At 40.4% G+C, this 13184-nt stretch overlaps 1 protein-coding gene across 5 annotated transcripts in view; it reads left to right on the top strand.

Moving 5' to 3' along the window:
• Nucleotides 1-13184, top strand: part of PRIM2 (DNA primase subunit 2) — a 278658-nt gene that overhangs the window by 260134 nt on the left and 5340 nt on the right. For all 5 annotated transcript variants that reach the window (XM_027126848.1, XM_027126850.1, XM_027126849.1 and 2 more), the window contains one exon: nucleotides 11190-11258. In XM_027126848.1, the coding sequence (XP_026982649.1) occupies nucleotides 11190-11258 (69 nt within the window). The remainder of the gene's footprint in view (nucleotides 1-11189; nucleotides 11259-13184) is intronic.

Here is a 13184-nt window from a genome sequence, read left to right as displayed (position 1 = left end):
TATTTGCTTCTAGCATACAGTTGTGTTTGACCTATTACAGCCAATATTTACATGTTGACCCATAAATGAGTAAAAATAAAGCTACTCATTTTTCAGGTTTTTTATTAAATGAGTCATTATTTACAAGTATATTTCTGTATGAATATTGTTTAAACTGTCTTTTTATTTTTCATTTTAGTGGGTTTTTTTAAGAGAGGAAGAGAAAGTGTTTTAGTTACTTACTCAGCATAACCACTAATGATTATTTTAACAGCAAATCTAATTGGTGCTTCCCGAAAAATTAATAGTGATATTAAAACCTTGAAATATGTAAAAATGTATGGCCTTTATGCTTTTTGAGAGGTTGGTTAACCTCTCTTTTTCACAGTCCAAACATTCTCAAAAAGTTAGTGACCATATTCAATCTAAAACTGGTAAATGCCTTTTAATGAAGAAATCTTTCAAAATGGACAGTTTAAAAGACTTAAAAGTAACACTATGTCAAGAAAATTTTATGGCAAAGATAAATCTCAACGACTCCTTACTCAGTGTTCATATAAATCTAAACTACCTAAAGCTCCTGTGATTTTCTTAGGTGAGGGGTATGAAGAGTACTTATCAGTAGATGATGGTATCCATCTGTCCATTACTTTATGAACAGCAACTGCTCTCAAGAGCAGCTTTTCTGTCTTTCATCTCCACGAGCATCTCTTCTCATTTATGAGAATTGCTGCACTTAGCTTTGCTTTTCTTGGTGATGTAGTTGAAAATGTGTACATTGTTCTTGGTAAATCTTAGAGCAGCATTAAGGAAAAGATGGGAAGTTGAGCTTTAGAATTGGTGTCAGGAGGATATGGTTCCATTTTTGGCTTTATCATAAAAATCCCTGAATATCTAACTTGATTTCTGTGTATATCTTTCCTTTTCATTAGGCTGAAGATAAATGGTCATTTGAAGATTATTTAATATTGTCAAGGTGATTCAAAGAAGAATCACTTTGAAAGTCAAATAACACTCCATTTGTTAGCCAAAGCCATGAAAGTTTACTTTCATTAAAATTGCATTAAAATGGAAAACATAGTCTTTATTAAAAGAAAATTCAGTACTCTATAGTTATGTATCTTTCTATAATTATTTTATTATTTATTCATTCATAAAAAAATTGCTGGTATCTATAGAGGAATTTCATTCAGTAGCATATGGTAACTGTCATTTATAATACTTATAATAAAATCTACCTGCCTATCTATGGACAAAAAACTATTCTCCCTACAAAAAACTATTCTCCCTAGCTTAGTTCTGTTTCATGATCAGTTTTATAGACTATTCTCTCAGAGGACCCTCCCCACCTTTTTTTTTAGAAAAGCAAACTTAAAGTATCCAGAAAGTTGAGTAATTAATCTTTTTTCATAAAGCAAGTGTTTCAGATTCTCAGTCTGCTTACCGTTAAGCCATTTCAGGGGACTTCCCTCGTCATCCAGTGGTTAAGACTCTGTGCTTCCAATACGGGGGCGTGAGTACAATCCCTGGTCAGGGAACTAAGATCCCACATGCCATGCAGTGCAGCCAAAAAAAAAAAAAAGCCATTTCAGACTTCTTGGTAGTGTTGACCATCAATTTACAATGTAGTTTTTGTTAGACGAAGTTTCTGTTTCTGAATATATATATATATATACACACACACACACACACACACACACACACACACCCCTATATTTATATGTAAACATGTATAGTTATTTTTTTCTCAATCTTCCAGTCCTTGAAAAAACCTCATTTGAGTGACAGATGTTAAGTTTAGTTTCTTTCTTCTAGTTTAGTTTCTGTTTTCAAGCAAATAGGCTACATCTCCTTTTATAGGTAAGATCTTTGAAAATAACTATTAAGTCAAGGATAAATCTTTTTCATCATTTCCATAAAGATCATAGGACATAGTGATTCTGAAGTGGCAAGCTTTTATATTAGGCAAAAAAATAGGATACCCGCTGCACAGTTGTGATTAGTGAGTAAACTGTGGGGTTGCGGTCTGGCTGCACTTTCGTCTGCCCCTCCCAGCAGACTTGACAGGATTCTCACTTGCCTTCCCTCCCTCCGTCCTCTCCTCAGCATTCTCTTTCTCTCCCTCCCCTATTCCAGGTTCACTTAGTTGTTTATGTTCCCCTAAAGCTTAAATCCTTTAACCCAAATGTTGGAGGTATTTTTAATGATTCAAAACCTTTATTCAAATATAGTAAGTTAAAAGACAGTGGGACATTTTCAATATTAGGGTATCTATATTGTGGATAAAAATAAGGGAGTAATGTAATATGATTATTAAACTTGAGTGTTATATGCCTTTCAGAAAGCCTCTCTTCTATTTAGAATTTAGCTGACTTGCAGGACATTTCAGGATTTATGAGGTGTGGCACACTTTTCTAACTGGGGAGGGTCACAGTTTTGATCAGATTTTCCCAGGCATCTCAAAGGCCTAAAAAATTGCTATAAGCATTCTTTTTCGCATGTGTTTGCATATATATGTGAAAAACAGATTTAGAGAGCTGGTAATTAAGTAAAATAACCAGAACAATATCTGATACAGACAGAGCAGGTGTATAAGATGTTGTTATAGACCTTATTCTTCCTCACCTGATTCCCATCCCTCTCCCTGCAAAACCAAACAAACAAGCAAAACACAACTTGCACTTTATCGGGGCCTGGTTCGCTGTGGTGGGGTTTGCGTGCAGGACGTTTGCTGGGGAGTGCTCTCAGGGTCAGCACCTGTCAGGGAAGGAGCAGGCAGGACAGAGCAGAAGGGGACGTGGTCTCTAGCTGGTCCACAGGGAGCTGTGACTGGTCCTTGATAGGAGCGTGTTGCGTCGTCGGCTGGTCATTGGGTCAGGCCACTCTGGGGAAGATGGCTTTCCCCAGTCAACGGGACTGCTGCCAGCTCTCAGTTGTCAGCACTTCCTGAGCCTGGAGACAGTATGCCCTGGTCCTGAGGAGTGGGCGATGTCCGTGGTACTCTGCCTCTGGGGAGAGCGAGTGCAGCACCAGATGCTCAAGCCGGAAGTCAGGACAACATCCACGACCACTCCCAGGACTCTTGAATCTGTCCCTTCTGCTCTGCTCTCTTCCCATTGTCCACAGTCCCTCTTCCCTCCGAAAGTCCTTCACACTGATTCCAGGTCATCTTTCTAATATACTTCATATTCTTCCCATCCCCAAGCATCTTGCTTGGAGTTTCTGTGCCTCCTTTGCATGTTGTCCCGTGTCTGGGTTGCCCTGACCCTTTCTTTATCTTCATCTTTGTGATTCGTTATTACCACTTGGTTCTGTTCTCCCCTGAAACTCATATTGAGCCCTTTCCCCTCCCCTTCTTGTAACGTCCTGTGTTCTCCTGTATCAGGTCAACACCTGTTTGGTACTGTTTGTTCCCTTGTCTGTCCTCCCCTCCAGACTGTCTTCGTAGCCTTATCCTCCTCGAGGACATAAATGGTATCTTTCATCTCTATAAACCCAATCCTGGAGTCCCTTCAAGGGGCTAAGTGAATGTGGGCTGCGTGGATGGAGTGAGAGAGTGACCAACTGACTCGGTCATAGTCTGAAAGCTCATTTGAGAGGTGCGGGCAGGGGCTGTTGTGTACACAGACCGGGATGTTTTCCTGTTTGTGTAAACTATACACAGCGATGGCAGATTTCTACATTTGGATTCCAGTTAATTTGATGGAGTGGTGTCGCTCTCTTCTCCAAAGTGTCCTCAGATATGAGTGGAGAAACCTCTCAAGCCCTTTTAAAGCCTGTGGAAGAACTAAATTAAGTTAGTAATTTTTTTCCTGTGGTGCTACACCAATAAAAAAAAGAGAGAAAGAGAAATGGAAATCAACTGTCTAATTGCAAAGGCTCTGGTAAAGGTGCTCTAAGATGGATTCAAACAGAATGAAGTTTCTTTGGGGAGGAAGAACATTTATTTTACGGCTCAATAAACATTTCCCGAGCACCGTCCATGTTGCTGAGTTTTCCGTATGTTCAAGTCTGGAAACAAAAAGATTTAAGAAGCTGTGTTAGAGCTCTTAGTTGAGTGGCATTACAAGACATAATTAACTATAATGAAGTAGGAGAAGTGCTTTAAAAAATTATTCTAAATGCTAGTTGAGAAGCCAGAGGGGGAAGATCTGCTGAGGAGGGAGGAGTGACATCAGGGATTGCTTCACGTAGGAAGTGACGTTTGCATTGGGTGTGAAGGTGGGGTAGGAGTTCCCCACTGGAGGGAGTCAGGCTTATCAGGCGGAAGGGGGAGCATCCATTCAATATCAGCAAATGTGATCAGGTGTGACTGTATTCCAGTTACCATTCAGGACCCTGGGAATATAGTGATGAACTAATAGCAAGGCCCCTCCTCCTCAGAGGTGATACTCCAGTGGAGGAGACAGACAGTAAAGAAATTCAGTGTGGTGAGAGAAGGCTAGACAGGAGAAGGACTAGAGTGAGACTCAGGGGAGGTGAGCACATTCAGATAAGGCGCCAGGGCGTGTTCTGAGGAGCCCTAGTCCTGTGAGATCTATGAAAACAGGTTCTGGAGACAGACTAGTTGAGAAACACCACCCTGGTAAGTCCTGCCCTGAAGAAACTTAAACAATTCTGGACTAAACCAAATCAAACAGTGCATCAGACAAGAAAACCCTCTGCGTTATCACAGGAGTTTTGTGAACTAAAATTCCAAACCATACACCCTGGGAGAAGCTGGACTGGAGTGTGAGGACCCAGGGGCCAGGTGGGCAGGAGGGTCCTGGGTGGGAGCGGAGGCGGGACTGTGGCCTGATGGTTTGTGGCCTTTTGAACCACGATGAGGAGTCTGGGAGCCAGCAATGCCAGGGTTAGATCTGGGTTTTAGGAAAGTTAGTTACTATGGTGGCAGTTCAGAAGCTGTCTTGAATGAGGAAAGGATAAATCAAGAAGCTTTGCAATAAAAAGGGATTGATCAGGGCCTGAAAATGGAGAGGAAAAGATTAATTTTAAAGACCTTTGGAGGTAGAATCAATTTATTTGGATAGCTATGTTTATAGACAATGAAGAGTGACTCAGAAAAATTCTTGGCACATAATGTTTTAAACGAAGGAAAGCACATCTTCATGAGTGGGAAACTTGCCCCTGACCCCCCAGTAGGTGAAGGTCACAACAGAGTTGTAAGTTTTGTGGGAGAGACAGGGGCCAAGTAATAAGATCAAAAGTGTTCCAGACTCTACATCACAACTGTGTTTTCTCTCACCTTCGAAATGAAAATTAGAAATGGAGCGGGAAAATATCAGCAAATATCTCCTCTTGAAAGGTTGATTTTTTAGGAAGAAACAAGCTTGTTATCACTTTTAAATAAAACAGAACATGACCTTGAGTTAGAGACAGCTGAGCTGCGTGTCTGGTTGGTGAGGTCAGCGTCTCCTCCCTGCAGCCCAGGATGGGCAGGTGGCTGCATTCTGCCGCCAGAGAACCATCTGGACCTCATGGCAGGTGCTGAAGCAAAGGCGGAGAGGACGTCTCGGTGGCTGAGAGTATGAGCATCAGAAGGGAGAAGGAAGGGTGGCTCTAAGTTATAAAATGTTATCTATATTTCTATTTTCATATACGTATATATGTGTGTGTATAAGTATAAATATAACATTTCCCACCAGTACTTTGTATCGCATATGTTTGTCAACGGCTGTGATCTGTCACCAATCAAATGAGAAAACTGTCGCCTTATTTGCTCTTTGCCCCTCCCCTGCAAGGATATCTTGGTTATTAGCCACTTAATTGGGATTCAAAACCAAAGAGTAATTTGCCTTGAGGATGAAATAGTCGATGAAGTGTAATTAATGATTTTACCAAACTTAGGAAATACAAATATGATGAACATTTTCTTGTAAAGATGACAAACTGCATTGTTAAAAAAAAACAAAAGAAAAACTAATATTCTTCTTGATGGACTTTAGTCAGCTGATAAGTAGTTTAAGATATAGAGAGAAAAAAGTTAAAGAATATGAGTTACCAAAATATAGTAGTTTAATACCACTATTCCTCTTAATTTTTCTTAGCCTTTTGACTACTGATGTATTAGAACAGTTGTTAAGCTTCACATTTTGTACTTTAGCCTGGAAATATTGGCATTAAAAACCAAACTCGAATTGCCATTTGAGCAATATTCTTAGACCTTCACTGGAATTTTCCTTTAAATAATAATCTTTTGTTTTCATCAAATAAGCCTTTATTTGATAAGATTCTTCAGATTGTCTAATTATATTTTTCTAAAGCCTAATTAGGAAACTTCTAGCTTAGGAATCGGAATTGGCACTTGATTTGCTTTCCTCCTTAAAGAACTGTTAGTTTGGTATTAATGCTGGTTCACGAGGAAACGGTGGTGTGCTGTGGCTCTTCCAGAAGGACCGTGGGGGCTGGAGGGGGTTTGTGTCCTTGCTGGGTGAGCACAGCTGCAGGCTGCGGGCTGCATGGTGACATCTACGGGCCATGCAGAGTGGCTCTGTCTCACTGACCACATTTCTTGGGCTTTCTACACTTTCCTCCCACCTGCTTCTTTCACCATCCTATTTATCTTCTCTTATCTCCGTATATTCCTTCTTCTTGTAGAGTTTTCCACTCTGTGTATATGTGTTTGTTTCTCCGGTTCTCTTTCGAACCCTCCCTTTGGCCAGTCTTGCCTCTGAGCCCCCAGCCTTGGGGAGCTGGCCCTTCAGGACCTCTGCTGGCAAGACAAACACTGTCCAAAAGCACTACTGCCTATTTCCTCATTCTGGGTTTTCTACAAAATGTTTTTTCTTAAAAAAATTTTAATGTCATATTCAATATATGACTAACACAAAAAATATATGTAAACACGCACATTATGAACTAACTAGCTATGCACCCCTGCCCCCCAAGCAAAGCATATTTTAAAAAACATGGTTAGGTAGGTAAGTTCAACATTGATACATCGTAAAATATTACCACATCCAGTATTTCTTCATTCTTGAGAAAACATAAAAGAAAAATTACAGCTTCAAAGAAAAGCATACCACTTCTGGTTGAACCTAACATCTCTTCAAGCTCACAGTCATCTGGCTATGAGTCCGGCATATCTGTCCACAGCCCAGGGACACGGACTCTTCTGTTAAAACTTAGCACTTTAAAAAAAGGTCACTTGAATTACGACTACACAAAAAATTTAAATTCTGAATGAGACCAACTCTTCCTAAGACCCTGAATTTCAGGAAGGAAGGCTGGCTTAGTGAGCACAACTGTCATGCGTTTCAGACGTTACTGTAGACCCCTCCCTGGTCAGCCCGGCCAAGTTGGCAGTCAGCCTTCTCAGTGTCTCTGAGTTCTTCCAGGGCTGTTTAGACATATCGCAGAGAATTGAAGCTTTGACTCCAAGTTCCATTACACAGCCCTCCGGACATCTGTCCTTCTTGGCTTTTGGTGTTTCATTGCCACATTTCGGTTTTTGCTCCTGTTTGACGAACTACATTTTAGTGTCTTGCTCACACCCCACTTCTCCTTTCTCTTCCTGTCGATTGCTAGCTTTGTCTTTCCTGCCCTGGAGTCACCCAACCATCAGCACATGGCACCAGCACCATCCTCAAAATGGACGTACCTGTGGGATATCTTAATACAGTGTTTGCCAGGGGTGTTTGTATCAGAAAATTTAAGAAGAGAAGGTGCAGGGGTGGTCTGCAGTTGTGCTGTGTGCAGACAGCAGACTCACCAGTGCAAAGGCTGAAGTCAGCAGGGGGTAGGTGCTGACTCCAGGGGGCTTGAGGCCTCACACTCTTACTCATCACGTTGCCTAGCGACTAGTAAGCGGTATTTGTGGTGTTTTACATTTATTTTACATGTTAGTTCCTACTGATATGTGGGCATCTTACTGCATTTTATTTAGGAAGTCAGTTGGGGTAGGGAGAGGGTTCTTTACTCCAGAACATGGGGGGACAGGCCCTTGTGGAGTGTTATCACATAGAACAGCTGTTTTTCAAAAACAGCCCATGGCCACAAAGTGGGAAATGCTTCTATCTCTAATTGTACCCCTTCTCCCCACAACAACTGTCAGCACCTGGTCCAGGCCCCCCTCGTCTGTCCCCTAGACTCTTGCAATGAGCTCACTCTCCACCCCGCCCCCAGCACAGCAGGCAGAACATCCTGTGAAAATGTGAGTCGTCCGCTTCACTCCAGTGCTTAGAGCACTGCAGCAGCTCCCTGTTCCACTCAGGAAAACCAAACCTCATTCAGTGTCCAAGACCCTTCCTTGTCTTTTCCTGTATCTCTTTAATGTAGATCATAATGGGAAACTAAAGTATGTATTTTTATTTGTTGGATTTCTTTTTAGTAATATTTCTCATTTTCTATCTGTGTTTTATTTATTTATTTTTAAAATTTTATTTATTGTTTTTATTTTTGGCTGCATTGGGTCTTCATTGCTGCATGCCGGCTTTCTCTAGTTGCGGTGAGCGGGAGCTACTCTTCGTTGCGGTGCGTGGGCTTCTCATTGCGGTGGCTTCTCTTGTTGCGGAGCACGGGCTATAGGCGCGTGGGCTTCAGTAGTTGTGGCACATGGGCTCAGTAGTTGTGGCTCGCGGCCTCTAGAGTGCAGGCTCAGTATTTGTGGCACACAGGCTTAGTTGCTCCGCAGCATGTGGGATCTTCCCGGAACAGGGCTCAAACCCATGTCCCCTGCATTGGCAGGTGGATTCTTAACCACTGCGCCACCAGGGAAGTTCTATCTTAATTTAAAACATGTAAGTTTTTTAAGGAAAAACTCTCTTAAGGAAAACAAGATCATTCAGTTGCATATGATTTTTCAATTTTTTAATTCTTTCTGCAGTTAAATGGCCCACACTAGACAGACACACTCCCCTATTTTAAGAGGGTATATTTTTTCATCTGAGAAATGAAGACAGTCCCTACTAGTAATACCCAGTCACCTCAGAGCAGTCTTTCTCTCATGTTTCTCCTATTGGCTCACTTACTGTCTCCCTGACCTGTTAGTTGCTATCTTTCTTCTTCCCTCTCTCTTCTCCTTGGGACTCAATTTATCTTCCTCTGAACAGCTTTCCTAGCCAGTGAAAAACACCCTGTTGCCTCTTTTCCCCATTACACCTCTACATCTGTGCAGAAACTTTCATCCACTCAAATGTGCTGCAACATGATAGGTGAAGTTATTTAAGGATAGATAGGCAAATGATTTATTTATGAATTTGCAAGACAACTTCAAATAAAAACTCTTCCTAGAAAGATGAAGAAAAATGTCAGAGGAAAAGTGAATGATTTTCCTTAAGGAAGAGCCTAGTCTCTGGAGTGGAGTAGGGGATGGGGTGGAGAGGGGATTGTTGTGTGATTAATCTAAATTTAAATTTTTGATGGAACCTAAAATTTCAAGGTACATCAGCTTTTCTCACATTCTGTGGCTTCTCTGTCAATTTCCCATAATAACTTTTGTATATGTGTATGTCACCCAACTAGGTATTTTTATTAGTATGGTTCTTATAAGTATTTCTTTATAGCATGTTTCCCAAACATATATATTAGATTATTATATATAATGTTACATATTTATTTTGCAAGGAAGATATCTAAATATACCATATATGTGTATATATATAAACAAGAAATGTATATACACAGAATAAGATGTTAGATTCATTGTTTTGTTTTTAAATAAAGGGAGTTTATTACATACCATACAGTTGGGATTTTTGTCTATTTCTGTGAATTCATTTTCTCTTCAGGTAATTTATGGCATCATTTAAACTTAAGTTTATGTTTGAAGACCTTGCTTCTCCAAAATTGTAATTCATAGATATTCATACCTTGGTATCACTGATGTTTGCCAGTACTCAACTGCAAGTTTATCTCAGCACAGTTTGAATTATCTATGTTTAAAAACATAGGCGAATATGAGCTCAGAATGTTAGAATTACTTTAAAAACTTTGTGACTTTCTTCATTTTAAAAGTTTATAGTCATTCATTTAAAACTGATTTATTTTTCACTTTTGCTGTAATAATTCAAGAAAAGTAGACAGTTCAAATAGGCAGACAGGCAGAATCCTGGGTGCTGTGATTGGTTGGCATTTACACAGGTCTTTCACGTAGGATTTAATAAAATGTGACCTGAAATTTAGAAATGTAATCTGTAAGACAGTCAGAGAATAACAGTTCTTTTAAGCATACTCTTGTCAGTATAATGTGATGCCCATTCTGCACTGTAATTTTTTGTGTGTATCTGTTAAAAGATGTAAGCTATATTCAATAATGAGGATAGCAAGAATTTGAGACTTCATGTACATTTCTTTTTGTCATAGGAAGGTCAGCCTTTTGAAAAGGGATAGAAATTAACATTTCTCCAGAATTATTTTTTCCTTCATTTGAGGCTATCTGTTAATTTCAGCATTTTACTGTGTTTTATGAACAGGCCAAATATATATTCTATTTATTTGTCAGGGGAGGTGATAAAGGTGATAAAACTTTACGAATTTCAACTGTTATTGCAGTCTACTGAGAAGGATGGGAGTTTGTGCTGTTCTGAAGAGATTACATGAAGTAGAATTGGAAAGCAAATTGTATTTACAAAAGATAGGGTGATGTTCCTAATAGGTGGTCAGAATAGACTATTTACTCTCACATTCTGCTGAGCTTTACTAGAAATAACTTCATTTCAGAAAAGGGCAAATCTGATTGAAGGCAAAAGCATTCCCTCTCCACAGATACTCATCCAACGGGTTTACATTAAATTTTTCTGATGGACACACAGCTGTATTTTATGCTGTATCTGTATAAACTGGTAATGTGGAAAGTAAAAATCTAAATAGTATACTTATTGCTTCATGCAGCAACCATTTAGATTACTAGATTTATATCTACAGTTTTGGAAGAGATGTTGCAATATGATATTCTGACAATAACTGTCAAAGTCATAATACTAGGATCTGTTTTCATCTTGTTGTCAAGGTAAAGTTACTGAAATTCACATTTGGTAGGTCAGCAAGATCACTTACTATCTCTTGTCATCAGTGGTTTAATGCCAACCTAAACAGCTACTGTATGATGTCAACATTATCACAGTGTCCAGGCTGCAGGGGTACAGCATGCTACATGATTTAATGCATTTCCTATCTGGAATGAAGATTATGAAAAGGCTGGCAACCAGGAGCTACAGTGGTTTAGAAATTTAATTTCTAATTTTTCTTTCACTTTTTTCCCTTCATTTTAGATTTTGGATTTAGTAAAAGGGACACATTACCATCTAGCCTGTCAGAAGTTCTTTGAGATGACACATAATGTAAGTAAATTTTTAAACTTTATAACCTGATCCTTTGTCTTTTGTTACTCTGTGTTTCATTTAGGATTTTTTGCTGTAGCAGTAGAAACCACTCTAGCTGTTTTCAGTGGAAAGGGAATTATTACACAGTATGAGGTTGCTTATAGAAGGGCCAGGGAATTAAGCTTGGATGCTACAGAACCAGGAATATTGTAACTAAGAGAAGCTACATCCTGAGAAAATCTTACTATGGCTGCCACCCACCACTCCACTGCTAGGGATAAGACCAAGGGTTGGCAAACTTTCTGTGAAGGGCCAGGTCATGAAAGTTTGAAGCTTTGTGGTCCACGTGTTCCCTGTCACAGCTGCTTCCATCTGCTGCTCTCGTGCAAAAGCAGCCTAGACGGTGTGTGAAGGTGCGGGCATGCTTCTGTCCCAGTAGAACTCTATTTACAAGAGCAAATTCTGGGCCGGACTGGACCCACAGGCCTTAGGTAACCACTTCTCAGAGTAGGTCTGGAACACTGGCTTCAGCTGTCCAGAAGAACCAAAGGCTTTTGCCATCTTTCTTGTAGAAAACTGGATGCTTTTACTTGTGGTTGCCAACTCACGTTACCCTAATCTAGTTCTCAAGTCTTGTGTTTATCTGCATGGTGACCTAGGTTATACAGTGGACCCCTAGCTGCAAGAGAGTCAGGGAAATGTGTTTGGTTGTTGTCTTGCCAGCCTCCTATACAAAAGGCCTGCTAGTAGGTCCTGAGAGGTGTAAAGTGTAGGTCACAAACTCAGAGGCCTGCAGGGGTCAGGAAGATAACCCAAAAAAGTGAAACTACCTGAGATGAACACCACTGAAGAAGTCATGCTGTTAGAGATGTTCACATTGACAAGTTTTAAGGCCGTGTGCAGGCCAACAGCACATCTGCAGGTCGACTTAGCTCACAGACCCCCAGTTTGCAAGTACTGGTCCTGTTCATGGCTTCCTAACCCAGGAAAGACAGCCAAGAATGCACCAGAGGTCCATGCACCTCTTGAAACATTTTTTTCTCTAAGTACATATGTGCGTTTTTGGAGTCGGGCATTTATCAGGTTTCAAAGGGATTCGTGACCTTCCCAAAAAAGATGCTGCATGTATTGAATTCATCATCAGCTACCACGACGTGCTGAGTTTTTTTTTTTTTTTTTTTTTGGCCTTGCCGCACAGCACGTGGGGTCTTAGTTCCCTGACCAGGGATTGAAGCCGTGCCCCCTGCATTGGAAGCACGGAGTCTTAACCACTGGACTGCCAGGGAAGTCCCCACAATATGCTAAGTTTTATAATCACTTTTACGTTTTCTAGTTTTCATGAAATAACTTCTCTTTCGTGGTTATATAATTGCAGAATTTCTTACATATCTCATAGCAAAAATATAACATCACTGATAATAATGAAAATAATAATGGTAATATCAGCCAACACCTACAGAACCCTTCACATGTGCCAGGCCTAGCAGTTAGTGCTCTGGACACACTGGCTCCTTTGGTCCACACTGCAGACCACAGCTGGACACGATTTGCATCCCCATCATGACAAAGCTTAGAGATGCTGAGAGCCTAAGGTCCTAAGGAGTGGAGCTTAAATTTGAACCAGGCTGTCGAGGACCTCATCTAGAGCTCATGATCTAACCCTGACTGCTGTTCTGTAAAACCTGGGACTGTATTTGTAATAACAGCTGTGGAGGCCATTAGTATTTTCCTGTCTAGATTCATGATGCAGCCTTCATAGTTTATGGTGAAAAACAAACAGGCCTAGTGACTCTGCATGATGCCCTAGGGACCACAGCTAGTTAGTGGGAGGTCTGGAGCCAGAACCCTGCTCTGGTCTGGCCCCTGGGTCCAGTCCTCTTACTATTACACCTAACTGTTGAAAATAGTGTTTTTATTTAAAAACATAAAAATTTTATTTTCACA

The sequence above is a fragment of the Aethalodelphis obliquidens genome, unplaced genomic scaffold (genome assembly GCF_003676395.1).
Source record: "Aethalodelphis obliquidens isolate GAN/ISIS:26980383/991018 unplaced genomic scaffold, ASM367639v1 scaffold31, whole genome shotgun sequence".
NCBI lineage: Eukaryota > Metazoa > Chordata > Mammalia > Artiodactyla > Delphinidae > Aethalodelphis > Aethalodelphis obliquidens.
The sequence above is the reverse complement of the archived record's forward strand: the minus strand, read 5'-3'. Positions and strand labels throughout refer to the sequence as shown.